The 27,378-nt window shown below is 38.1% G+C and overlaps 2 protein-coding genes and 1 long non-coding RNA gene across 3 annotated transcripts; 1 reads left to right on the forward strand and 2 right to left on the reverse strand.

The window, feature by feature from the left end:
* Window positions 1-3,160: 3,160 nt before the first annotated feature.
* On the reverse strand, window positions 3,161-8,333 carry LOC132551286 (ras-related protein Rap-1-like). The gene is made up of 2 exons (XM_060215413.1): window positions 8,289-8,333; window positions 3,161-3,885 (listed from the first exon to the last, which is right to left on the reverse strand). Exons 1-2 carry the CDS (start codon window positions 8,331-8,333, stop codon window positions 3,166-3,168), a joined length of 765 nt encoding a protein of 254 aa, XP_060071396.1. The 3' UTR covers window positions 3,161-3,165.
* Window positions 8,334-15,948: 7,615 nt separating this feature from the next.
* Window positions 15,949-18,717, forward strand: LOC132551274 (dentin sialophosphoprotein-like). The gene is made up of 2 exons (XM_060215399.1): window positions 15,949-15,953; window positions 17,988-18,717. Exons 1-2 carry the CDS (start codon window positions 15,949-15,951, stop codon window positions 18,715-18,717), a joined length of 735 nt encoding a protein of 244 aa, XP_060071382.1.
* Window positions 18,718-22,863: 4,146 nt separating this feature from the next.
* On the reverse strand, window positions 22,864-27,375 carry LOC132551256 (uncharacterized). The gene is made up of 2 exons (XR_009554240.1): window positions 24,160-27,375; window positions 22,864-24,116 (listed from the first exon to the last, which is right to left on the reverse strand). It is a non-coding gene; the product is annotated as an uncharacterized LOC132551256 (long non-coding RNA).
* Window positions 27,376-27,378: the final 3 nt, after the last annotated feature.

Below are 27,378 nucleotides of genomic sequence, written 5' to 3' on the forward strand. Positions count from 1 at the left end.
AAGAATAACAGTACAACCAAATCGGGAACATCCCCAGGAAAACTCCTGATCAGCCCCTGATATGTACAGTACTTAAACATGTATATGCATGAAAAAAACCATTCTAAGATGTCTTTATCATTCTACAGATAGATATCTGGGTTTCTGTGTCTGCAGTGTCATTGACCCTGATCTAGGAATGTGGGGGTGTTATTGAAATAATCTGTAAACAAAACTGGAAAAGATTCACCAAATTCCTAACATTCCTATCGGACATACATTTGTCGCCATTGTTGTTCCAACAACTTACGTTGGTAATAAGAAATAACCAACTTAAACAGATACAATGTTTTCACAAAGCTTAGCAAGTCGAAGGAGTGACGTAATAATTCAGAAATATACCGTAGACGGTACGTCCCGCCATCTTTGTTGAGGTTAAAGACCTTCTTTGTCCCCTGCTGCATCCAGTCCTCTTCTCTGTCACTGATGGAGCCGACGAGTTAGCCGATCTCGTGACGGTCTTTAGGGCGTTCTCAGCTACAGCGTTTGATGTGGAGGTCATCTTCTCGATATTAATTGGTATCAAACCCTACATTTCGAGATCATGTTTCAAACAAACATTGCAAATCTAACGAAATATTCCGTCACCATGGACACGGGGGAGATGCCACTGAGATCAGTTTTCCTATCGATGTTCTTCCTTAATACATTTCAAATGGACGCGTACGAAAGACAATTAGTGTCACTTGTTGAAAAAAAAACTTGTATTGTCGTAATTACGTATAAACATGTGATTACATAAATAAGGGCGTACTAACGCGAATGTTTGTGTTATCATCCGAATAAACACCTCATTATAGATTATAAATTTCAAACGTTGAATTTTGACTCCATATTTCCTTTAAACCACAAGCACAAATTATAGGTCAATGAACACAATCGCTCAAACCAAGGATTCTTAGTCGGTTGTTGTGTAACATTAGAACTTTTGTATTTTGGTTTAATTTGTATTGTTTAACGTCTTATCAACAGCTACATCGGCACGGTCATGTAAGGACGGTCATGTAAGTACGGTCTCCCAGCATGCGAGGCGAGTGTACATGTATTTGATTGCACGTGTGTAAGCCTGCTATTGTCCAAATTATGAACAACAGAGAGTTTTGATTTTCCTCAACCTTAAAACTTTGTTTTTAAATATAGACTTGCTTCTTTCTGGAAATGATGAAATGGTTTGGGCTCCGATTTTAACGTTATTTCGAGTTTTATAATACGTAATTTGTGTTTCCATTTTTGTGTGCGTTGTTATGTGTTTTTACCGAGACAAAATATTTCTATCTAAGTGACTGACAAGATGGATCTTGGAAAGATAAAGAAATGTTTTTTTTCCAGACTGAAGGGGCTCTATATACAGAAAACGTCAGATCCAGACTGAAGGGGCTCTATATACAGAAAACGTCAGATCCAGACTGAAGGGGCTCTATATACAGAAAACGTCAGATCCAGACTGAAGGGGCTCTATATACAGAAAACGTCAGATCCAGACTGAAGGGGCTCTATATATAAAGAAAACGTCAGATCCAGACTGAAGGGACTCTATATACAGAAAACGTCAGATCCAGACTGACGAGGTTCAATATAAAGAAAACATCAGATCCAGACTGAAGTGGCTCTATATACAGAAAACGTCAGATCCAGACTGAAGGGGCTCTATATACAGAAAACGTCAGATCCAGACTGAAGTGGCTCTATATACAGAAAACGTCAGATCCAGACTGAAGGGGCTCTATATACAGAAAACGTCAGATCCAGACTGAAGGGGCTCTATATACAGAAAACGTCAGATCCAGACTGAAGGGGCTCTATATACAGAAAACGTCAGATCCAGACTGAAGGGGCTCTATATACAGAAAACGTCAGATCCAGACTGAAGGGGCTCTATATACAGAAAACGTCAGATCCAGACTGAAGGGGCTCTATATACAGAAAACGTCAGATCCAGACTGAAGGGGCTCTATATACAGAAAACGTCAGATCCAGACTGAAGGGGCTCTATATACAGAAAACGTCAGATCCAGACTGAAGGGGCTCTATATACAGAAAACGTCAGATCCAGACTGAAGGGGCTCTATATACAGAAATCGTCAGATCCAGACTGAAGGGGCTCTATATACAGAAAACGTCAGATCCAGACTGAAGGGGCTCTGTATATAGAAAACGTCAGATCCATACTGAAGAGGCTCTATATACAGAAAACGTCAGATTCAGACTGAAGGGGCTCTATATACAGAAAACGTCAGATCCAGACTGAAGGGGCTCTATATACAGAAAACGTCAGATCCAGGCTGAAGGGGCTCTATATACAGAAAACGTCAGATTCAGACTGAAGGGGCTCTATATACAGAAAACGTCAGATCCAGACTGAAGGGGCTCTGTATACAGAAAACGTCAGATGTAAAATTAAGAATTGTGTATAGAAAACGTGACATCCGGAGAGAGAAGCTATATGTACAGAGTAAACATCGGATTATAATTATAGAGCTTGTCATAACAAAGAAACGTTCGGATCGTGAATAAAAGTCAAGACATTCTGAAAGAGATAAAAAAAAATGTTTGCAGGCCTAAATGGTCACCTGACTCTTTAACTGCGAAAACCATAACACTGTAAGTTATATAGAGTTTATCTCATTGTTAAACTCATTCGAAATCATAATGATACGAGGCTATATTCCGAGTTTTATCGAAATCCATTCATAATTACTAAAACTACCATGTTCAAAATGTCCAATGATAATGCAGGTGCCAAGGACTATAACTCTGTAAATTACGACTGAATTGGCCCCAATGTTAAACTCATCCGAGATCTTATTTATATAATGCCAAGTTGCATCAAAATCTATTTCTGTTTACTGAAGGTCACCTTAACGATACCTATTGTTGGAACCGCTAACCGCATTGAAAAGGATATAATCAGCGAATGTCATTTATTAAGTTAAAATTAAGAATCTATCATCTCTTGGATTTTAACAGTAATTTCTACAACAATACAGTAATGCAGGATCACGGAACGATGGTTTTTTAGGTGATAATTGATTTTATTAGAAAAAAATACACAATTACAAAATCTGTATTTCGTGCTCACATAAACGTTTATAACGTTATAACATTATTAAACTTTGCTTCCATTAGCTACGATACGGCACAACTGTTTCTCTTTGGGCCCTTGGGGGTTTCAAAAACGTGATGAATCGTCGGTAGAGGCGCAGAAAGAAGTCGTTTTCGCTTTGTCCGCTGTCCTTCCGGCAAGGTAAGGCAAGGAACATCACTGAGTCTTAGCATTTCCGCGAAAATTTGCGGGATATTCAAATTCTGTTTCGCGGAAGCCTCAACGTAACCACATCCCCATTCCACACAAGCTATAGTTTCGGCAGTCTCGTGCTCCATTATTCTCGTCTGCTCGCAAACATCGGCTTTGTTTCCAACAATAACAATAGGCACGTCGTTCCTCTCCTCAATGATCTGTTCACGGAGAAGTTTTACTTCGTCGAATGAGGCGTCATTGTCTACGGAATACACTAAAACGAACGCATCACTGGTGGCTATTGCCAATTTTCGCATGGCTGGGAACTCGTGTGTTCCAGCCGTGTCCAGAATGTCAAGGATGACTTTGCGTCCGTTTAGGTCAACTACTTTACGATGCAGATCTTCAACTGTTTCGTGATAATCAGACGAAAATGTGTCATACAGGAACTGTGAAATAATTGCTGATTTCCCGACGCATGAGGCCCCCATTACCGACAAGCGGAAATGCCGTTCCTCAACGTCCTCGCTCTTTTTCCCGCCAATTTGTATACTGTGGAGTCGTTTGGAAAGCATGGTATCCTCTCCTGACATCATCAGTGCAGGAAACTGAAAATAAGATAACAAGACAGCACATCAGTCTAGCACTGCATGCAGACGAATTGGTATCATCAAATAATTACTGCGTTTGAAATCACAAGAAACTGCTGACTCACTGACCAGATATGTGTCACGCGAAAATGGTAAAGAAACTCGCAATCGATTTAATCGCAACAAAGGCCTTTTCCATTACAACTCACTTACTATAAAAAAATCACAAAGCCCAACTTCCCCTCCTTGTGTTCTGGGTATAATTCTACAGGCCTACGAGATATCTTGCTCATTTAGCTGTTGTTTTGTGTATCTTCATATAGACCGGATAAGAATGTTCTAAATATGTCATGAATAAATCCATGATATACAGTTAGCTTCCGATTGGTTTCAGACATTAAAATTTACTGATTCATATATTGATAAAAGTCAGTGATATAGATCAGAAATCCTATCAAATATTTGTGCCAGCGTGCACACGTTTCACAGAAATATATTAAAACCATTTGTTGTATTCACAACTGATAAATAAGTTCGTGTCTTTGAAGGGAACTAAAAATTTTAACTATAATAGATATTGACCCTTGGTGAGTCGGCTTCTAGTTTGATTACTGAAAAATTCAGTTCATAATACAATACGTTGTGCTACAATGTGTACCTATTAAAATATAAACAGTGTATAGATATATAAACACATGTACGGCACTCTTACATCTACCAGTAATACCTATAAACACATGTCAGTAATCTTACATCTACCAGGAATGTCTATAAACACACGTCAGTACTCTTATATCTACCAGGAATGTCTATAAACACATATACTGTACTCTTACATCTACCAGGAATACCTATAAACACATGTCAGTACTCTTACATCCACCAGGAATACCTATAAACACGTGTACGGTACTCTTACATCTACCAGGAATACCTATAAACACGTGTACGGTACTCTTACATCTACCAGGAATGTCTATAAACACATGTCAGTACTCTTACATCTACCAGGAATACCTATAAACACGTGTACGGTACTCTTACATCTACCAGGAATACCTATAAACACGTGTACGGTACTCTTACATCTACCAGGAATGTCTATAAACACATGTCAGTACTCTTACATCTACCAGGAATACCTATAAACACGTGTACGGTACTCTTACATCTACCAGGAATACCTATAAACACGTGTACGGTACTCTTATATCTACCAGGAATACCTATAAACACATGTCAGTACTCTTACATCTACCAGGAATGTCTATAAACACACGTCAGTACTCTTATATCTACCAGGAATGTCTATAAACACATATACTGTACTCTTACATCTACCAGGAATACCTATAAACACATGTCAGTACTCTTATATCTACCAGGAATACCTATAAACACGTGTACGGTACTCTTACATCTACCAGGAATGTCTATAAACACATGTCAGTACTCTCATAACTACCAGGAATACCTATAAACACATGTCAGTACTCTTATATCTACCTGGAATACCTATAAACACATGTCAGTACTCTTATATCTACCAGGAATACCTATAAACACGTGTACGGTACTCTTATATCTACCAGGAATGTCTATAAACACATATACTGTACTCTTACATCTACCAGGAATACCTATAAACACATGTCAGTACTCTTATATCTACCAGGTATACCTATAAACACGTGTCAGTACTCTTATATCTACCAGGAATACCTATAAACACGTGTACGGTACTCTTACATCTACCAGGAATGTCTATAAACACATGTCAGTACTCTCATAACTACCAGGAATACCTATAAACACGTGTCAGTACTCTTTCATCTACCAGGAATACCTATAAACACATGTCAGTACTCTTATATCTACCAGGAATGTCTATAAACACATGTCAGTACTCTCATATCTACCAGGAATACTTATAAACACATGTCAGTACTCTTACATCTACCAGGAATACCTATAAACACGTGTACGGTACTCTTACATCTACCAGGAATATAGCACTATAAACACATGTACCAGGAATGTACTAAACACATTATATCTACCTGGAATACCTATAAACACATGTCAGTACTCTTATATCTACCAGGAATACCTATAAACACGTGTACGGTACTCTTATATCTACCAGGTATACCTATAAACACGTGTACGGTACTCTTACATCTACCAGGAATACCTATAAACACGTGTACGGTACTCTTACATCTACCAGGGATACCTATAAACACATGTCAGTACTCTTATATCTACCAGGTATACCTATAAACACGTGTACGGTACTCTTACATCTACCAGGAATACATATAAACACATGTCAGTACTCTTATATCTCAGTACTCTTACATCTACCAGGAATACCTATAAACACGTGTACGGTACTCTTACATCTACCAGGAATACCTATAAGCACATGTCAGTACTCTTACATCTACCAGGAATACCTATAAACACATGTCAGTACTCTCATAACTACCAGGAATACCTATAAACACATGTCAGTACTCTCATAACTACCAGGAATACCTATAAACACGTGTCAGTACTCTCATAACTACCAGGAATACCTATAAACACATGTCAGTACTCTCATAACTACCAGTACTCTCATATCTACCAGGAATACCTATAAACACGTGTACGGTACTCTTACATCTACCAGGAATAACTATAAACACATGTCAGTACTCTTATATCTACCAGGAATACCTATAAACACGTGTACGGTACTCTTACATCTACCAGGAATACCTATAAACACGTGTACGGTACTCTTACATCTACCAGGAATACATATAAACACATGTCAGTACTCTTACATCTACCAGGAATACCTATAAACACATGTCAGTACTCTCTCATAACTACCAGGAATACCTATAAACACATGTCAGTACTCTCATAACTACCAGGAATACCTATAAACACGTGTCAGTACTCTCATAACTACCAGGAATACCTATAAACACATGTCAGTACTCTCATAACTACCAGGAATAACTATAAACACATGTCAGTACTCTCATAACTACCAGGAATACCTATAAACACGTGTACGGTACTCTTACATCTACCAGGAATAACTATAAACACATGTCAGTACTCTCATAACTACCAGGAATACCTATAAACACATGTCAGTACTCTTACATCTACCAGGAATGTCTATAAACACATGTCAGTTCTCTTATATCTACCAGGAATACCTATAAACACATTAACTGTACTCTTACATCTACCAGGAATACCTATAAACACGTGTACGGTACTCTTACATCTACCAGGAATGTCTATAAACACATGTCAGTACTCTTATATCTACCAGGAATGTCTATAAACACATGTCAGTACTCTCATATCTACCAGGAATGTCTATAAACACATGTCAGTTCTCTTATATCTACCAGGAATACCTATAAACACATGTCAGTACTCTTATATCTACCAAGAATAACTATAAACACATGTCAGTACTCTCATAACTACCAGGAATACCTATAAACACATGTCAGTACTCTTATATCTACCAGGAATGTCTATAAACACATGTCAGTACTCTCATATCTACCAGGAATGTCTATAAACACATGTCAGTTCTCTTATATCTACCAGGAATACATATAAACACATGTCAGTACTCTTATATCTACCAGGTATACCTATAAACACGTGTACGGTACTCTTACATCTACCAGGAATACATATAAACACATGTCAGTACTCTTACATCTACCAGGAATACCTATAAACACATGTCAGTACTCTCATAACTACCAGGAATACCTATAAACACATGTCAGTACTCTCATAACTACCAGGAATACCTATAAACACATGTCAGTACTCTCATAACTACCAGGAATACCTATAAACACATGTCAGTACTCTCATAACTACCAGGAATACCTATAAACACATGTCAGTACTCTTATATCTACCAGGTATACCTATAAACACGTGTACGGTACTCTTACATCTACCAGGAATACCTATAAACACGTGTCAGTACTCTTATATCTACCAGAAGTACCTATAAACACATATACTGTATTCTTATATCTACCAGGAATGTCTTTCGGGAATACATATATTACCGAACCCTGAGCAGTACACTTGTCGGGAGGCTGACAAATATTGCACGTGATATATCTGAATATGTGCAACACATAGTATATGTAAAATTTAGTATGAAAATCCAATTAGCAGCACAGAACAACAAAAAAAAATGGTAATAAACGGAAAGCAGTTGTTGTGTTACCTACTCGTAAAAATAACACCTATTTCTGCGGCCCAACAAGTAAAGGTATAATCACGTGCCGCGTATTTCCTATGTACATGTATTACACCCTCAATGGTAGTCATTTCACACCACATAAATATGAATGCCGTTCAGCCTGACTACTTACTGTGAGCTGGAGCAGAGATCTGTGGACGAGAGTAACCTTGTGCATTTACTGGTACTTAGTCCGGCAACATTATCGGAGCCACAAAGAGCATGTGACGATGTCTCGCGTGACGCATGCTAATATGGATGTGTGCGATAAAAGGCCACGCCCCTTCAGATGACTGACAGCAGATTACGTGTAAGTCGACAGTACATTAGGTTCGCGGATTGTGATTTTCATTGTACACTTCCCACATTTCAATGATATACTTTGTAAGATGTTGTTTGTGACTACCTGGTGACTGAACGTAATTATTAACTACTTATACATACACTGTGGAATTAACTTACTTGTTCCCTGTATATTACCAACTTTGCTATGACCTGCTTATATGTATAGGCCCTACTTTGATATGACCTACTTGTATGTATACTTTGATATGACCTACTTGTATGTATACTTCGCTATGACCTACTTGTATGTATACTTCGCTATGACCTACTTGTATGTATACTTTGATATGACCTACTTGTATGTATACTTTGCTATGACCTACTTGTATGTATACTTCGCTATGACCTACTTGTTTCTGTTGTTTCCTCCTCGTTCCTCTTTAACGTCTATAGTCATAGTGCCCCGTTCCTGTATACCTTACATTATAGCGTTCCCGTTTCTATACAATACTGTCATAATGTTCCCTTCCCTTTACATCACACATCATAGCGTCCCCGATTCTAAATACCATACAATATAGCGTCCCCGTTCCTGTATACCGTACATTGTAGCGTTCCTAGTCCTCTGTATCATACATCATTGTGTCTCCAGAGCGTCCCCGTTCCTGTATACCGTACACTGTAGCGTTCCTAGTCCTCTGTATCATACATCATTGTGTCTCCAGAGCGTCCCCGTTCCTGTATACCGTACATGGTAGCGTTCCTAGTCCTCTGTATCATACATCATTGTGTCTCCAGAGCGTCCCCATTCCTGTATACCGTACATGGTAGCGTTCCTAGTCCTCTGTATCATACATCATTGTGTCTCCAGAGCGTCCCCGTTCCTGTATACCGTACATGGTAGCGTTCCTAGTCCTCTGTATCATACATCATTGAGACTCCGGAGCGTCCCCGTTCCTGTATACCGTACATTTAGCGTTCCCGGTCCTGTGTGTCAAATCGCATTGAGACTCCGGAGCGTCCCCGTTCCTGTATACCGTACATTGTAGCGTTCCTAGTCCTCTGTATCATATCGCATTGTGTCTCCAGAGCGTCCCCGTTCCTGTATACCGTACATTTTAGTCTCCCCAGTCCTCTGTGTCATACATCATTGGGTCTCCAGAGCGTCACCGTTCCGGTATACCATACATTATAGCGTTTCCAGTCCTTCGTATCATACATCATTGGGATTTCGGAGCGTCCCCATTACTGTATACCGTACATTTAGCGTTTCCGGTCCGCTGTGCCATATCGCATTGGGTCTCCAGAGCGTCCCCCTTTCCTGTATACCGAACATTATAGCGTTCCTAGTCCTCTGTTTCATACATCATTGCGTTACCGGAGCGTCACCGTTCCTGTATACCGTACATTATAGCGTTCCCGGTCCTCTGTATCATACATCATTGAGACTCCGGAGCGTCCCCGTTTCTGTATACCGTACATTTAGCGTTCCCGGTCCTGTATACTGTACATTATAGCATTTTCAGTCCTCTGTATCATATCGCATTGCGTCTCCGGAGCGTCCCCGTTCCTGTATACCGTACATTATAGCGTTCCTAGTCCTCCGTATCATACATCATTGCGTCACCGGAACGTCACCGTTCCTGCATACCGTACATTGTAGCGTTCCTAGTCCTCTGTATCATATAGCATTGTGTCTTTGGAGCGTCCCCGTTCCTTTATACCGTACATTTATCGTTCTCGGTCCTCTGTGTCATATCGCATTGGGTCTCCAGAGCGTCCCCGTTCCGGTATACCGTTCATTATAGCGTTTTCAGTCCTCTGTATCATATCGCATTGGGTCTCCAGAGCGTCCCCGTTCCGGTATACCGTTCATTATAGCGTTTTCAGTCCTCTGTGTCATATCGCATTGTGTCTCCGGAGCGTCTCCGTTCCTGTAAACCGTACATTTAGCGTTTCTAATCCTCTGTATCATATCGCATTGCGTCACCAGATCGTCACCGTTCCTGTATACCGTACATTATAGCGTTCCCGGTCTTCTGTTTCATACATCATTGAGACTCCGGAGCGTCCCCGTTCCGGTATACCGTACATAATACCATTCCAAGTCCTCTGTATCATACATCATTGAGTATCCGGAGCGTCCCCATTACTGTATACCGTACATTTAGCGTTTCCGGTCCGCTGTGCCATATCGCATTGGGTCTCCAGAGCGTCCCCCTTTCCTGTATACCGAACATTATAGCGTTCCTAGTCCTCTGTTTCATACATCATTGCGTTACCGGAGCGTCACCGTTCCTGTATACCGTACATTATAGCGTTCCCGGTCCTCTGTATCATACATCATTGAGACTCCGGAGCGTCCCCGTTTCTGTATACCGTACATTTAGCGTTCCCGGTCCTGTATACTGTACATTATAGCATTTTCAGTCCTCTATATCATATCGCATTGCGTCTCCGGAGCGTCCCCGTTCCTGTATACCGTACATTATAGCGTTCCTAGTCCTCCGTATCATACATCATTGCGTCACCGGAACGTCACCGTTCCTGCATACCGTACATTGTAGCGTTCCTAGTCCTCCGTATCATACATCATTGCGTCACCGGAGCGTCACCGTTCCTGTATACCGTACATTACAGCGTTCCCGGTCCTCTGTATCATACATCATTGAGACTCCGGAGCGTCCCCGTTTCTGTATACCGTACATTTAGCGTTCCCGGTCCTGTATACTGTACATTATAGCATTTTCAGTCCTCTGTATCATATCGCATTGCGTCTCCGGAGCGTCCCCGTTCCTGTATACCGTACATTATAGCGTTCCTAGTCCTCCGTATCATACATCATTGCGTCACCGGAACGTCACCGTTCCTGCATACCGTACATTGTAGCGTTCCTAGTCCTCTGTATCATATAGCATTGTGTCTTTGGAGCGTCCCCGTTCCTTTATACCGTACATTTATCGTTCTCGGTCCTCTGTGTCATATCGCATTGGGTCTCCAGAGCGTCCCCGTTCCGGTATACCGTTCATTATAGCGTTTTCAGTCCTCTGTATCATATCGCATTGGGTCTCCAGAGCGTCCCCGTTCCGGTATACCGTTCATTATAGCGTTTTCAGTCCTCTGTGTCATATCGCATTGTGTCTCCGGAGCGTCTCCGTTCCTGTATACCGTACATTTAGCGTTTCTAATCCTCTGTATCATATCGCATTGCGTCACCAGATCGTCACCGTTCCTGTATACCGTACATTATAGCGTTCCCGGTCTTCTGTTTCATACATCATTGCGTCACCGGAACGTCACCGTTCCTGCATACCGTACATTGTAGCGTTCCTAGTCCTCTGTATCATATAGCATTGTGTCTTTGGAGCGTCCCCGTTCCTTTATACCGTACATTTATCGTTCCCGGTCCTCTGTGTCATATCGCATTGGGTCTCCAGAGCGTCCCCGTTCCGGTATACCGTTCATTATAGCGTTTTCAGTCCTCTGTATCATATCGCATTTGGTCTCCAGAGCGTCCCCGTTCCTGTATACCGTTCATTATAGCGTTTTCAGTCCTCTGTGTCATATCGCATTGTGTCTCCGGAGCGTCTCCGTTCCTGTATACCGTACATTTAGCGTTTCTAATCCTCTGTATCATATCGCATTGCGTCACCAGATCGTCACCGTTCCTGTATACCGTACATTATAGCGTTCCCGGTCTTCTGTTTCATACATCATTGAGACTCCGGAGCGTCCCCGTTCCGGTATACCGTACATAATACCATTCCAAGTCCTCTGTATCATACATCATTGAGTATCCGGAGCGTCCCCATTACTGTATACCGTACATTTAGCGTTTCCGGTCCGCTGTGCCATATCGCATTGGGTCTCCAGAGCGTCCCCCTTTCCTGTATACCGAACATTATAGCGTTCCTAGTCCTCTGTTTCATACATCATTGCGTTACCGGAGCGTCACCGTTCCTGTATACCGTACATTATAGCGTTCCCGGTCCTCTGTATCATACATCATTGAGACTCCGGAGCGTCCCCGTTTCTGTATACCGTACATTTAGCGTTCCCGGTCCTGTATACTGTACATTATAGCATTTTCAGTCCTCTATATCATATCGCATTGCGTCTCCGGAGCGTCCCCGTTCCTGTATACCGTACATTATAGCGTTCCTAGTCCTCCGTATCATACATCATTGCGTCACCGGAACGTCACCGTTCCTGCATACCGTACATTGTAGCGTTCCTAGTCCTCTGTATCATATAGCATTGTGTCTTTGGAGCGTCCCCGTTCCTTTATACCGTACATTTATCGTTCCCGGTCCTCTGTGTCATATCGCATTGGGTCTCCAGAGCGTCCCCGTTCCGGTATACCGTTCATTATAGCGTTTTCAGTCCTCTGTATCATATCGCATTGGGTCTCCAGAGCGTCCCCGTTCCGGTATACCGTTCATTATAGCGTTTTCAGTCCTCTGTGTCATATCGCATTGTGTCTCCGGAGCGTCTCCGTTCCTGTAAACCGTACATTTAGCGTTTCTAATCCTCTGTATCATATCGCATTGCGTCACCAGATCGTCACCGTTCCTGTATACCGTACATTATAGCGTTCCCGGTCTTCTGTTTCATACATCATTGAAACTTCGGAGCGTCCCCGTTCCGGTATACCGTACATAATACCATTCCAAGTCCTCTGTATCATACATCATTGAGTATCCGGAGCGTTCCCGTTCCTGTATACCTCACATTATAGCGTTCCCAGTCCTCTGTATCATACAACATTGAGTCTCCGGAGCGTCTCCGTTCCTGTATAACGTACATTATACCATTTCTAGTCCACTGTATCATATATCATTGCGTCTCCGGAGCGTCCCCGTTCCTGTATACCGTACATTATAGCGTTCCCAATCTTCTGTATCATACATTATTGCGTCACTGGAGCGTCCCCGTTCCTGAATACTGTACGTAATAGCGTTTCCGGTCCTCTGTATCATATATCATTGCGTCTCCGGAGCGTTCCCGTTCCTGTATACCGCACATTATAGCGTTCCCAGTCCTCTGTATCATACATCATTGCGTCTCCGGAGCGTTCCCGTTCCTGTATTCCGCACATTATAGTGTTCCATGTCCTCTGTATCATACATCATTGCGTCACTGGAGCGTCCCCGTTCCTGTATACCATACATACACATAATTGAGCTATGAACTATAACATTATAATTATGTATAGGTCTTTTTATTACGATTAGACGAAATCCTGTAACATTGTAATGTGTGTATAATACTCTGATTATCAACAGCTTATCGGGTTCTCGCCATTGTAGCGGTCGATGGCTTTGAAAGATCTTGTGTGAAAACAAAATCACATTGCGATAATGTCGTTCTCGTTTTATTTCTCCTCTCTTATTACTACAGATTGGATGTCCAAATGCTCAGTACCTTTAGTAATACATTATAGTCCACCCATTCAAATCTCTGAATACAACTTATGTAGGCGTTCTTGGTTGGCGATACCTATGCTAGTAATAAGGATGATTCACGTCTCGACATCATCTTCATTTAACGCCGCAATAACATGTAATGATTTACAATACATTTGGACTCCGTCCGTCCGTCCGTTTCATAAATCTTATTAATTGAGCACCGTCCAATTCTTAAAAAATATGTCCGTGCCATACTTTCATCGGAATGTTAATAATGTAACTTGAGATTGTACAGAAATTTGAACAAATTTCATGCTCTTCCCGGGACTAAATTCAGATTTCCATTTCACAACGATTGGAAAAGTCGTTATGTACTTATCGTTAATTATGAGACTCAAAAGGTTTAACCCATGCCAAATTCATGTTTATTTTTCGTTGTAAGCAATGTTGTTGTTCATGCACAAAATTTAGAAATCAAAACAATTCTTCCCCATCGGGGCCTAAGTATTTAACACCTAAGCTGACCATATTCGTGCCCCCTATTTCTAGGATACTTAAAACAATAAGGGAGTGTGGTGGGATTTTCCTGTAGATCATGGAAATTACAAATTGTAAGTACAACCACTTATATCTAAACCGACAAGAATCACTGTCGTGTCAACCTGGTTTTTAGAGACGAATCGACTTTCAGATAGGGCGTAACAATTGATTTTAGGATTTTTAGTATCGAAACAGCCTTGGCAGATTAATGGGTGCATCATGGGTTCCAAATCTATATTTAGAATTGGCTTCATTGATCTTGAGACTTTTCCCTACCAATTTCGGGTTTTGAGTTTTTATCATGTTATTTTTGCCCTTTTGCCAGGTTGATATTTGTTTGTAACGTTTTTTCATTTTATTTTATCAACTTCTTTATTTGTATCAGTCACACAGGAATCTGTGACACCATCGGGTATCGCCGGATAGGTTAATGATAATCAAATTTATCAATTTCGTGGTTCTCTCTGCAGTCTTTTTCACGTTTCACCTGCATGTGATATTTAAAAAAAAACAACAATACTTTACCAAGTCTGGATTCGATATGGTAGCGGATTTCGATGAATTATAACACATTTTACGCCGAGTCATTTCACACTAATAGGTGTGTACGTACACGTGGTCCCGAGACACGTGTTCTGTACATACTTAATTAATGCAATGATGTAACTGGCGGGGAATCGGCTATCTCCGACCAAAACAACGAATGACGACAGACAAAACATCGATTGTTGATTAGCAAATGTTTGATGCTGGCAATCTTTGTACATGTTTTTCACAAACAGTGATATACTTATATACAATTAAGTCATAAATGGTGTCTTCAAAACAACTTATGATTTTCATCTTAAATTTGAGTTTGCAGTGTTCCAAGCTAAAACGTTTACCTCGCTCGATGTTCTAAACCTAATCAATTAACGGCCTTGTGTATTTGCCTTGGCCATGATATATCAAGTCAACCCACGGCTCATGGATTCGTGTAAATCCTACAAATGACTTCTCATGATTGTAGATTTCTGGACTTGTAAAACGAAAGTTCTGTCTATTATCCGTCCTTTAACAACCGTAACTAGACCTCTGGTAGTATCTGGACCTGTTCAGATGTATACATATTATAATATTTACGTGTTTTATATACTTATAAACAGTCACGTGATATATTGTGATAGCAATAAAATTACGTCAAATTTTTTTCAGATATCGTGACCGTGGAATGATAGAATAAAGAGAAAAGATGACTAGAAACGACATAGAAATAGCAGTGTCTGCAACATTTACAATTAGATATGGTCGCGTCAAAAATATCCATTTAATTCGAGGTTTTTGAAATTAGAAAAAATGGACCCATTATTGTCCTATGTTACGAAGTCTTTTCATAATTTTATTTCCATTTCTGATATAGTTGTCGTTTTTGCGGACAATCTCACCTTGGTCTGTTGTAAATAAGATTTATGGAAAACGACGGCAATGGTGTTAATCATTCAAGACCTCAATTTGACCTTTTTTAATGTATCTGAATGGTAGACATCTGTCACACGGATTTACGACTTTGTTTTCTCGGCTATGGAGTAAATACATGGTAGAATCGCTAAGCTGTTGTAGGATTTACATTCATCATAAAAAGATGTGCATTAACAGGTACCTAAAGTGTCGTTATCATTATTTATATAAAATCGATTTACGTTAGGACATGTAGCGGATACTAAGTACGATATACTGAGAGGGTGTTGGTGGAATATGAATCTCACTCAATCCCATATTGTTAATTCCTGCTAAATCTGTACTAGTCACAAAATCTAATGTTTCAACATACCATTCACAGAAAAATACAATTCATAAAGTAGTTGGCAGGAGTATTTAAATCATATCTACTTCGTCTTCTGGATTATTGAAAAGTAGATACATGACTGTTTCCGAGCTTTTGATGTCGGATATCTCTGAAGAAATTTCTATAATCCGTGTGGAGTTATGGATGGAAAATGACTAGGAGATCCGTTATGTCCGTGTATGTCCGTTCGTCCGGTCGTCTATCAGCATTACATTCAGAGTCATAGATTAAATGTTTACTTCCGGTTATATAGCTCAACCTGTTTTCATTTTGATAAATACTGACTACCAGTTGTAGATAATTTCAGTTTCGGTACTCACGAGGGTTTACTTCCGGTTATATAACTCAACCTGTTTTCATTTATAATAAATACTGACTACCAGTTGTAGATAATTTCAGTTTCGGTACTCACGGGGGTTTACTTCCGGTTATATAGCTCAACCTGTTTTCATTTTGATAAATACTGACTACCAGTTGTAGATAATTTCAGTTTCGGTACTCACGAGGGTTTACTTCCGGTTATATAACTCAACCTGTTTTCATTTATAATAAATACTGACTATCAGTTGTAGATAATTTTAGTTTCGGTACTCACGAGGGTTTACTTCCGGTTATATAACTCAACCTGTTTTCATTTATAATAAATACTGACTACCAGTTGTAGATAATTTCAGTTTCGGTACTCACGAGGGTTTACTTCCGGTTATATAACTCAACCTGTTTTCATTTATAATAAATACTGACTACCAGTTGTAGATAATTTTAGTTTCGGTACTCACGAGGGTTTACTTCCGGTTATATAACTCAACCTGTTTTCATTTATAATAAATACTGACTACCAGTTGTAGATAATTTTAGTTTCGGTACTCACGGGGGTTTACTTCCGGTTATATAACTCAACCTGTTTTCATTTATAATAAATACTGACTACCAGTTGTAGATAATTTTAGTTTCGGTACTCACGGGGGTTTACTTCCGGTTATATAACTCAACCTGTTTTCATTTATAATAAATACTGACTACCAGTTGTAGATAATTTTAGTTTCGGTACTCACGGGGGTTTACTTCCGGTTATATAACTCAACCTGTTTTCATTTATAATAAATACTGACTACCAGTTGTAGATAATTTTAGTTTCGGTACTCACGGGGGTTTACTTCCGGTTATATAATTCAACCTGTTTTCATTTATAATAAATACTGACTACCAGTTGTAGATAATTTTAGTTTCGGTACTCACGGGGGTTTACTTCCGGTTATATAATTCAACCTGTTTTCATTTATAATAAATACTGACTACCAGTTGTAGATAATTTCAGTTTCGGTACTCACGGGGGATACGGAATTAAATCTTACAGGGCAATAAAGAAAAAATATCTAACTAAATTAACTCCATGTATGTATTGGGATGGATTGTATCCCCTGGAAGTAACCTTGTTGACAATACCTTATCATATCAACTTGGCCAAATGTCTTAAAATGTAGTTTTTCTATCCAATAAAAGTAATGTAAAAAAGCAAACTTCTCTCTCCAGGTGAAATGTAAACGAATGAGCCATACAGAAGGGATTCTCGTCCGCTGAGAGGCTGTTATAGCGGACGTAAAACCAACAGATGAATAAATAAATAAATATCACGAAAGGATTGAGTATAAACTGTAGAACATAACCATATTATCAGTTCATAGCCGCACTTAAAGAAGAAAAATACATAAAAATGCACACAAAACATACGTAAAAACATGTAATAACAACCATTGTTACTATATGTTCCGAGGAGTAGTAACAGTAGTAGCAGTAGTAGTAACAGTAGTAACAGTAGTAGTAACTGTAGTAACTGTGGTAACAGTAGTAACAGTAGTAGTAACATTAGTAGTGACAGTAGTAACAGTATTAACAGTAGTAGTAACAGTAGTAACAGTATTAACAGTAGTAACAGTAGTAGTAACAGTAGTAACAGTAGTAGTAACAGTAGTAACAGTAGTAGTAACTGTAGTAACAGTAGTAACTGTAGTAACTGTGGTAACAGTAGTAACAGTAGTAGTAACATTAGTAGTGACAGTAGTAACAGTATTAACAGTAGTAACTGTAGTAACAGTAGTAACAGTAGTAACAGTAGTAGTAACAGTAGTAGTAACAGTAGTAACAGTAGTAGTAACAGTAGTAGTAACAGTAGTAACAGTAGTAACTGTAGTAACTATAGTAACAGTAGTAACAGTAGTAACTGTAGTAACAGTAGTAACAGTAGTAGTAACAGTAGTAACAGTAGTAGTAACATTAGTAACAGTAGTAACTGTTGTAACTGTAGTAACAGTAGTAACAGTAGTAGTAACAGTAGTAACAGTAGTAACAGTAGTAGTAACAGTAATAACAGTAGTAGTAACAGCAGTAACAGTAGTAACGGTAGTAACTACATGTTGATAAAGATGCCAAGTCTTCCCCTTCATAAAGTGGTCTATTTTGTTCATCTACAACTCACGGGATATCTAAATCAAGCAGACAGTTGATTACAAAAAAGGCATTTATTGCAATTCATTATTACCCTCATTATTTCTCAAATTTCCATGCCAGTTTACCTGCTAAAATCCTCTTCACTTCAGTTTACGCGCTAAAATCCTCTTCACTTCAGTTTACACGTTAAAATCCTCTTCACTATAGTTTACACGCTAAAATCCTCGTCATTTCTTCATTTTACGTTCTAAAAACATTTTCATTTCTTCAATTAACCCGCTAAATTCCTCTTCACTTCTTCATTTTACATAATATAATCCTCTTCACTTCTTCATTTAAACAGCCAAAATCTGCATTTGTTCAGTTTACGTCCTAAAATCCACTTTCCCCTTCAATTATTCATTTTACCCGCTAAACTCCTCTTCATTTCTTCATAGTACGTCCTACATCCTCTTCATTTCTTCATAGTACGTCCTACATCCTCTTCATTTCTTCAATATACGTCCTAAATCCTCTTCATTTCTTCATTATACGTCCTACATACTCTTCATTTCTTCATAGCACGTCCTACATCCTCTTCATTTCTTCATTATTCGTCCTAAATCCTCTTCATTTCTTCATTATACGTCCTACATCCTCTTCATTTCTTCATTATACGTCCTAAATCCTCTTCATTTCTTCATAGTACGTCCTACATCCTCTTCATTTCTTCATTATACGTCCTAAATCCTCTTCATTTGTTCATTATACGTCCTACATCGTCTTCACGTCGCCGGTTTTTATGCTAAAAGCCTCGTCACTTTTTGATTCACTTCTACAGTTTACCCACTAAAAGCCACTTACCTAGACATTTCATTTCTTCAGTTTACCACCGTTGAGGCCACACCCATCCCTCTTTCAGTATGAAGCTGAAGACTTATGCACGTCAACTTCCTATTGTGCTTATCAACATTTTTCACATGACACAATAGAAAGTATTGTATACCTACATACATAAATATACTATTTGCTGCTCTGATACAGATACTGTTGATAGCTTCCCGATATCGACTGTCATAATTTTGGTCTAATCAACCCTGTAAGGTCACATATTATAATCTATTCGGTCTTTCATTATTAAAAAGTCGAAACATTTGTCTGTGACGGAGGCGTACAGGAGGCTATTTGTTTTGTTGAATTTCTTACAATCAGATCGGATTGAGAATAAAACGACATCGATTCCTATGAAGAGGGTGTAATAATTCCATCATTTCACTTCTTTAGAATTTTTAAGTTACACGTAATCTGATCATTTATTTATTTCGTGTTTATCCTTAGCTCATCAATCGCAAACTTGACTGAGTAAACAAATACCTTCTCCTTCAAGTACACATAAACATATTTTTGCTTCTTTTGTTTGGTTTTTCATATGTATATAATTTTGTTTTTTGTTCATTTTTTTTGTTTTTGTTTACTGCTCTTTTTTAACTTTATAGTTAAAATAAACAGACAACTTAGACGTGAAAGAAGGACAGGCAATGATGACGTAACAATGATATACATCAGCAGTACCGTAGATAAATGTATTTATAAAAGCCTACATGCAGGTATTTAAGTTTTTAAAGAGGACGTTCGGTATTTATGCAATAAGCTCTATAAAACTACATTAATCCATTAAAAAAACAAAATAATTTCATTTGAAATTAAATTTTCAGTACTACACAAGAAACTGACGGAAATATACGCAGAAACGTTAAACTGATTGTGTAATAACATTTGAATTTGAGGCATGGTTTCAGAAATAAGCTTCTAGCTGTCCTTTTGAAAGGGATGATGTATGCATCGTTCAAAATGTTATAGGTAGGTACCTGAAGACTTGTAGAAAATTCGGTAATACATCATCTACACGCCCGTCTTTTTATGATGAAGTGCATGTACTTGAGGGAAGTTCTATTTCCTAACACCAAGTTCCTAATTTAGTTCATCAAAACCCAGCCTGAAGGCCGGGCTGTTCCTTAAATCACAATACATCATATGCGCTTCAGTAACATTTCCTTCTTTGGCATTTCCCAAAGTAATTTCCAAGTGACTAAGATAACGAGCTCATCAATGTTAAACGCTTAGCAACGCGGCAGCAGACAGCTTCTCCAGAGCACGCCGACACATTTCATTGTTGCAATGCGTTGAGTCATCCAAGTGTTGTTGTCAAATGCCGTTGATATTTTTTAGTTCTCAATGCTAAAATGTTCTTAAGGAGATGTTATCGTACGTTCGTACTGCCTTTACGTACCATTCGGAAGGCATTGTCCTTTACTCTTGGATATACACCTTAATCATTCTTATTTATGCAGGTTCTTTCTTTCTCTAATCAGGAACGGAATCTTGGTTTAAGATGCATGGAACATGCACAGCTAGAAAGTGTGTCCTTGGTAATTATATTGGTATGGTGACTGTAAATTAGAATTCGAAATCTAAACAAGACATCATTCCCCGCGCATAGCTGTTTAAAAGAAAGTCCCCCCCCCACACACACACACATTAATATTACAGTAGCAGTTGTTTTAAAACTCCATTCCACCACTGTTAAAAAAGCAATGATATTTAATTAGGCAAAAAGACAATGGTTACATGAAACATCGTTAAAAGATGTGAAATAATGTACATATATCCAAACTTATGAGTATATCTATAAATTTACGCGTGTATCTATTACTTCATTATTGTATGATGATTAAGGAAATAAGAAACCGATTTTGTTGATAAAAATGTCATTTTACCCTGGATTATGCATCAAGCCTAGTAAGTTTATTTTTCCAATTTCGTCCCTATAACCCTTATTTTAATGCCGGCCATCCTTTATTGTTGTTATTTTGAGAACTGTTTTGCATCATTTAATTGATCAGTAACCTTCCATCATAAATTAGGGTTTCTTACAAAACTGGAGAACTTGGTATCACTTCCGGATGCGTCATACCTTTTCCTTTCTGAAGACTTTGTCTCTGATGTCTCCTGGGATCTGTCGTCATGGACGCGAACACACGTTAACGGTATAGAGCTTCGCTCTTAATACATTAGATTAATCTTTATTTTCTGTTTTAACTTCAATGAAACTAATATGGACAGCTCTCCATCAAGCTGTATGATAAACGTGACGATTTCAATTTCCCTATTGTGAATTTTCCATTTCTGGATAGCAACATCCCTGCATCCCTAACATATGGTGTTTACATGTCACATTCAATTCGATATTCAAGGGTCTGTTCCCATTATCATGATTTTTGTACAAGAAGTCGTCAACTGACGGACAAACTCGTAACACATGGTGTCAAAAGATACAGGTTTATGAATATTATGCGCAAGTTTTACGGTCGTGATAGTTATCTCGTTGAGAAATATTCTTTTTTTGTATACGTTGTTCTCATTTGAGAACGTGACACTACTTGCTTGGATTGACCAAGTTTACATGGTGGATGTCGTCGATGAAGCAGAAGATGCTTACTCTCACGGAACACCTTGTGTTATTCTCCGTGTAAATATTTCTTTTGTTCATATTTTGAACTAGTTTTATTGAAGTTGCGTTTGGATTATGATTATGTTGACATGTTAGTATTTTCTTTGTTTTTTTAATGTAATCCGATACTCTGATTTGGGATCCGGTCGAGACCAGGTAAGGCGTACACCGGTAATCGACTACATGAAAGAAAACATGGCGATTAATATTTCGAAAGTGAACGCCGTGATGTAAACATACAGAAATTCTACAACGCACCAGGCATAACAACATCAAAGGGCACACCGTGTGGACAAGATGGACAATCCCTTGCTGCTGTAACAGGAGCTAAAAAACGCAACGCCAGACTGGGTTTTGAACCCAAGACCCTCTACTTTATGACCTATCAATCTGAAACATCTTATCACAGGCAGTCGAATCGGTTCAGATCTGCTACACCACAATAAATCCCACATTCTAAATGTATGAATACCTAGCCTCCCAACAATGTAACCGATTAATTTCACTCGGCCATTTTGGTTTTTCTCATCAGTCCCAAGATCTAGAGGCACTAAGCAAGAAGAAGTTACACATGAACTTTGTGAAGATCAATCCAGTGTTTCTTATGACATAGTGATAACCAGTATTGTTTCAGAACAAACCGCAGAGGACGGACTACTATAGCAACATGGAAACAAAGGATATTTATAGAGTATCAAACAAACTGAATATGTCATATTCAACAGCTTTATTCTACCATTGGTTTTTATGTACAAAGGGTACATACAATGTGTGAGGTCATTTTATAAAGTGTAACAGTTACCAACACAAACCTTAATAAAATACTTCATCTTTGGGTTCTTCACCTTCATTGACCTATCTAAAAGATTAAGTTTAACAGATACAGCTCAGTGCTATATGTAAATGAAATGAGTTTTTACACTGGGTAAGTATATGTACAATGTATTGTTGAAATCTTCAAAAGATCTTGCCTAAATGTTTTATGCTATCTATGGTCATTTAAAATTGATCTAATACAGCCCTGTCCAGGACAGTTGTACAAATGTATTGCATCAGTTTTACAGGCCCCTGCTGTCTATTACATTCTGATTTGTCCAGTACACATTAATTGTGTTTTAGCTCAGAGACAATTTTGCTATCACTCTCCCAGCTGGCAATAACATTCAATTTAAAAAATATGAAATTTAAATTTTCAAACTTACTGAAAATGAAACTGATCACATCTTGTAATTATGTGTAAATATATCATTTAAGTTAATCTTCTTTTAAAACTAAAATGAAATGCTCGATAATATGTAAATTGGAGCAAATCAGAGAATCTTTTCAGCCTGAAGTTAATTTATGGCATGCCCTTTATTCAGAGAGATGTCTATTACATACCCCTTTCCTAGTATATACAATATATTATAATACTGACAAAGTCTTGCTTCAGGTGCTGGACAAAAGTTAATCTTAAGACAGATTTTGGGGGTGGAGAGATTCACAGAAATCAGGTACTGAATTGAAGACAGGATTCTCATACTTAAACCATGAAAGATTTAAATGACCTTGCCATAGAAAGAAGATCATGAAAAATTACTGAAGCCTTATACACGCCGTTTGTAAATAAGACAATATAATATTAACAAAATAAAATGATAATGTATTAAATGTTTCAGGTCCAACTGGACTTTCCTACAATATACATGATACACGTATCATACAAATACAAGGTATGAAGGCTATAAAAGGACTCCAAATAAATTCATAATTTTTGTTTAAAATCCATACAAAACAAGGCAGGCATATCAGGCTTACATACTGTCTACAGTGATATCATACACACACATATCAGGCTACCTACTGACTACAGTGATATCATACACACACATATCAGGCTACCTACTGTCTACAGTGATATCATACACACACATATCAGGTTACCTACTGACTACAGTGATATCATACACACACATATCAGGCTACCTACTGACTACAGTGATATCATACACACACATATCAGGCTTACATACTGTCTACAGTGATATCATACACACACATATCAGGCTACCTACTGACTACAGTGATATCATACACACACATATCAGGCTTACATACTGTCTACAGTGATATCACACACACACACACGTATCAGGCTACCTACTGACTACAGTGATATCACACACACACATATCAGGCTACCTACTGACTACAGTGATATCATACACACATATCAGTCTACCTACTGACTACAGTGATATCATACACACACATATCAGGCTACCTACTGTCTACAGTGATATCATACACACACATATCAGGCTACATTCTGTCTACAGTGATATCATACACACACATATCAGGCTACCTACTGTCTACAGTGATATCATACACACATATCAGTCTACCTACTGACTACAGTGATATCATACACACACATATCAGGCTACATTCTGTCTACAGTGATATCATACACACATATCAGTCTACCTACTGACTACAGTGATATCATACACACACATATCAGGCTACCTACTGACTATAGTGATATCATACACACACATATCAGGCTACCTACTGACTACAGTGATATCATACACACACATATCAGGCTACCTACTGACTAAAGTGATATCATACACACACATATCAGGCTACCTACTGTCTATAGTGATATCATACACACACATATCAGGCTACCTACTGACTATAGTGATATCATACACACACATATCAGGCTACCTACTGACTACAGTGATATCATACACACACATATCAGGCTACCTACTGTCTACAGTGATATCATACACACACATATCAGGCTTACCTACTGACTACAGTGATATCATACACACACATATCAGGCTTACATACTGTCTACAGTGATATCACACACACACGTATCAGGCTACCTACTGACTACAGTGATATCATACACACACATATCAGGCTACCTACTGACTACAGTGATATCATACACACACATATCAGGCTACCTACTGACTAAAGTGATATCATACACACACATATCAGGCTACCTACTGACTACAGTGATATCATACACACACATATCAGGCTACCTACTGACTACAGTGATATCATACACACACATATCAGGCTACCTACTGTCTACAGTGATATCATACACACACATATCAGGCTACCTACTGACTACAGTGATATCATACACACACATATCAGGCTACCTACTGACTACAGTGATATCATACACACACATATCAGGCTTACATACTGTCTACAGTGATATCACACACACACGTATCAGGCTACCTACTGACTACAGTGATATCATACACACACATATCAGGCTACCTACTGACTACAGTGATATCATACACACACATATCAGGCTACCTACTGACTACAGTGATATCATACACACACATATCAGGCTACCTACTGACTACAGTGATATATGTACAGATTAACATTTTCTAATGATTTGTACAAAATTTGTGATACTGACTTTTTAATGGAATACTCACAATGAATTTTCGGCACCTTCTGATTTTGACTTTTGTAAGAAATATACATATATAAATATATATAATTCATTCTTACAAAAATGTACATTTATACAATAAATAACAAATAGAAACAACAAACAGAATATAGTTAAAAACAAAATTAATTGCCATCAATATTTGTAGGAGAAACAAACCCCAAACACAACAGTTTCATGATATTCTTAGTAACAAACCCTTCTTTTGTATATGATCGCTAACACACAGATAAAACCAGGGACAGCATACTACATGCTAAATCGTATTTTACTGTGCATCTCATTAAATATGTAACAAACAGCTCATCTTCATTTGGCAGATGTTTCATAATTCCTTAACCATGCATTGAAACTTAATACCTATCATTATGCATGACATTCACACAAAAGCTATCTGTTAACATGAAGGGAAATGTTTTTAAAGACAAATACATACATCTGTTATATAAAGAAATTGATAATTACAATTTTCCTTACTAAGTTCTCTAGAGATGGGGTACAAACATTTAAGAGTAGAGATATATCTTATATATATATATATATACCAGTACACAAGTCCCTGCAATGTAACAACAGGTTATACATATTATACCTATATATAGTAACAATCTTATATACACAACAATGTATTTACAATCCTCTATATACATTTAAATACCATGCACACTGTTTTGTAAACAAATTTATACACTCAAGTCAGTAAAATACCTTACTTTCCAACTTTACATAATCAAAAGAGACTAAGTACAAAATTAAGTAAGATTATTTCAGAAAATGGTGAAATGTTTCTGGTCAGGCACAGTAATTAAAAAAGTTTGGTAATGTGAACGTTACCGTAGTTAAGTTCAGGTCAACATTTATGAGGCTTAGTGACACTCTAATAATGTAATAACAACAACATTGGTAGGTCCAGATCTGACAACTTGATATCAAAGTAGTTTTTACTGGATGCAATAATGGACATAATTTATCACTGGTGTGTTGATGAGAGACAAACATCATAGAACAAAGAAAGAGCTGACACAACAATTACAATCAAATGTAAAAATACAGATTATGAATGATTCTTTAATGAGCTTAAAGTACCAACAAAGTAGTTTGTTACTGGTCAACATAAATTTATACTAGAAACTTTAGGAAATATGAAAATAAGCTTTAAAAACAAATGAACGAGAATTTAGGAAAATTTACAACAGGGACATTTTTTACTTTAGTAAGTCCAGCAATAGTGGAAGGTAGCAAGCTACCAATTGTTTTCAAAAATTATCAGTGAGGTTATTCCTAGAGTGGAAAGTATCACACAATTGAGTCTAGAGTGGTTTATCAAACCTCATTATGTGACAGAGAGAAAAGCTTAAGTGGGGAGCTGATCTAACAAAATTCTACACAAGCTAAATTACTACTCATATCTTACAATTGTCTGATACCTCCTCTGTTAAGAGTAGGTCTCTGACTAGTACCACTAGTTATCAAGTGCTGTTTACAAATGCTAGGCACATTAGACTCCACACTAATTAGTCAGTACATGACTTCTAACATCTTTTGACAATGGTTATGTTAATAGTCTATATGGAATAGATTGTTTTTCTGGTTCTCTAGCATAGAATAACATTTGGGGAGCTTTTATTGGTATTTCAAGAAATAAAAATTTAAGAGAAATAAAAAAACTAGAAGAACTTCAAATCAAATTCAAAGATTTGATATAATTAATATTCTTACCGACAA

Source organism: Ylistrum balloti, unplaced genomic scaffold (assembly GCF_031769215.1).
Source record: "Ylistrum balloti isolate Yb309-2 unplaced genomic scaffold, AGI_CSIRO_Ybal_v1 Utg370190, whole genome shotgun sequence".
Lineage (NCBI taxonomy): Eukaryota > Metazoa > Mollusca > Bivalvia > Pectinida > Pectinidae > Ylistrum > Ylistrum balloti.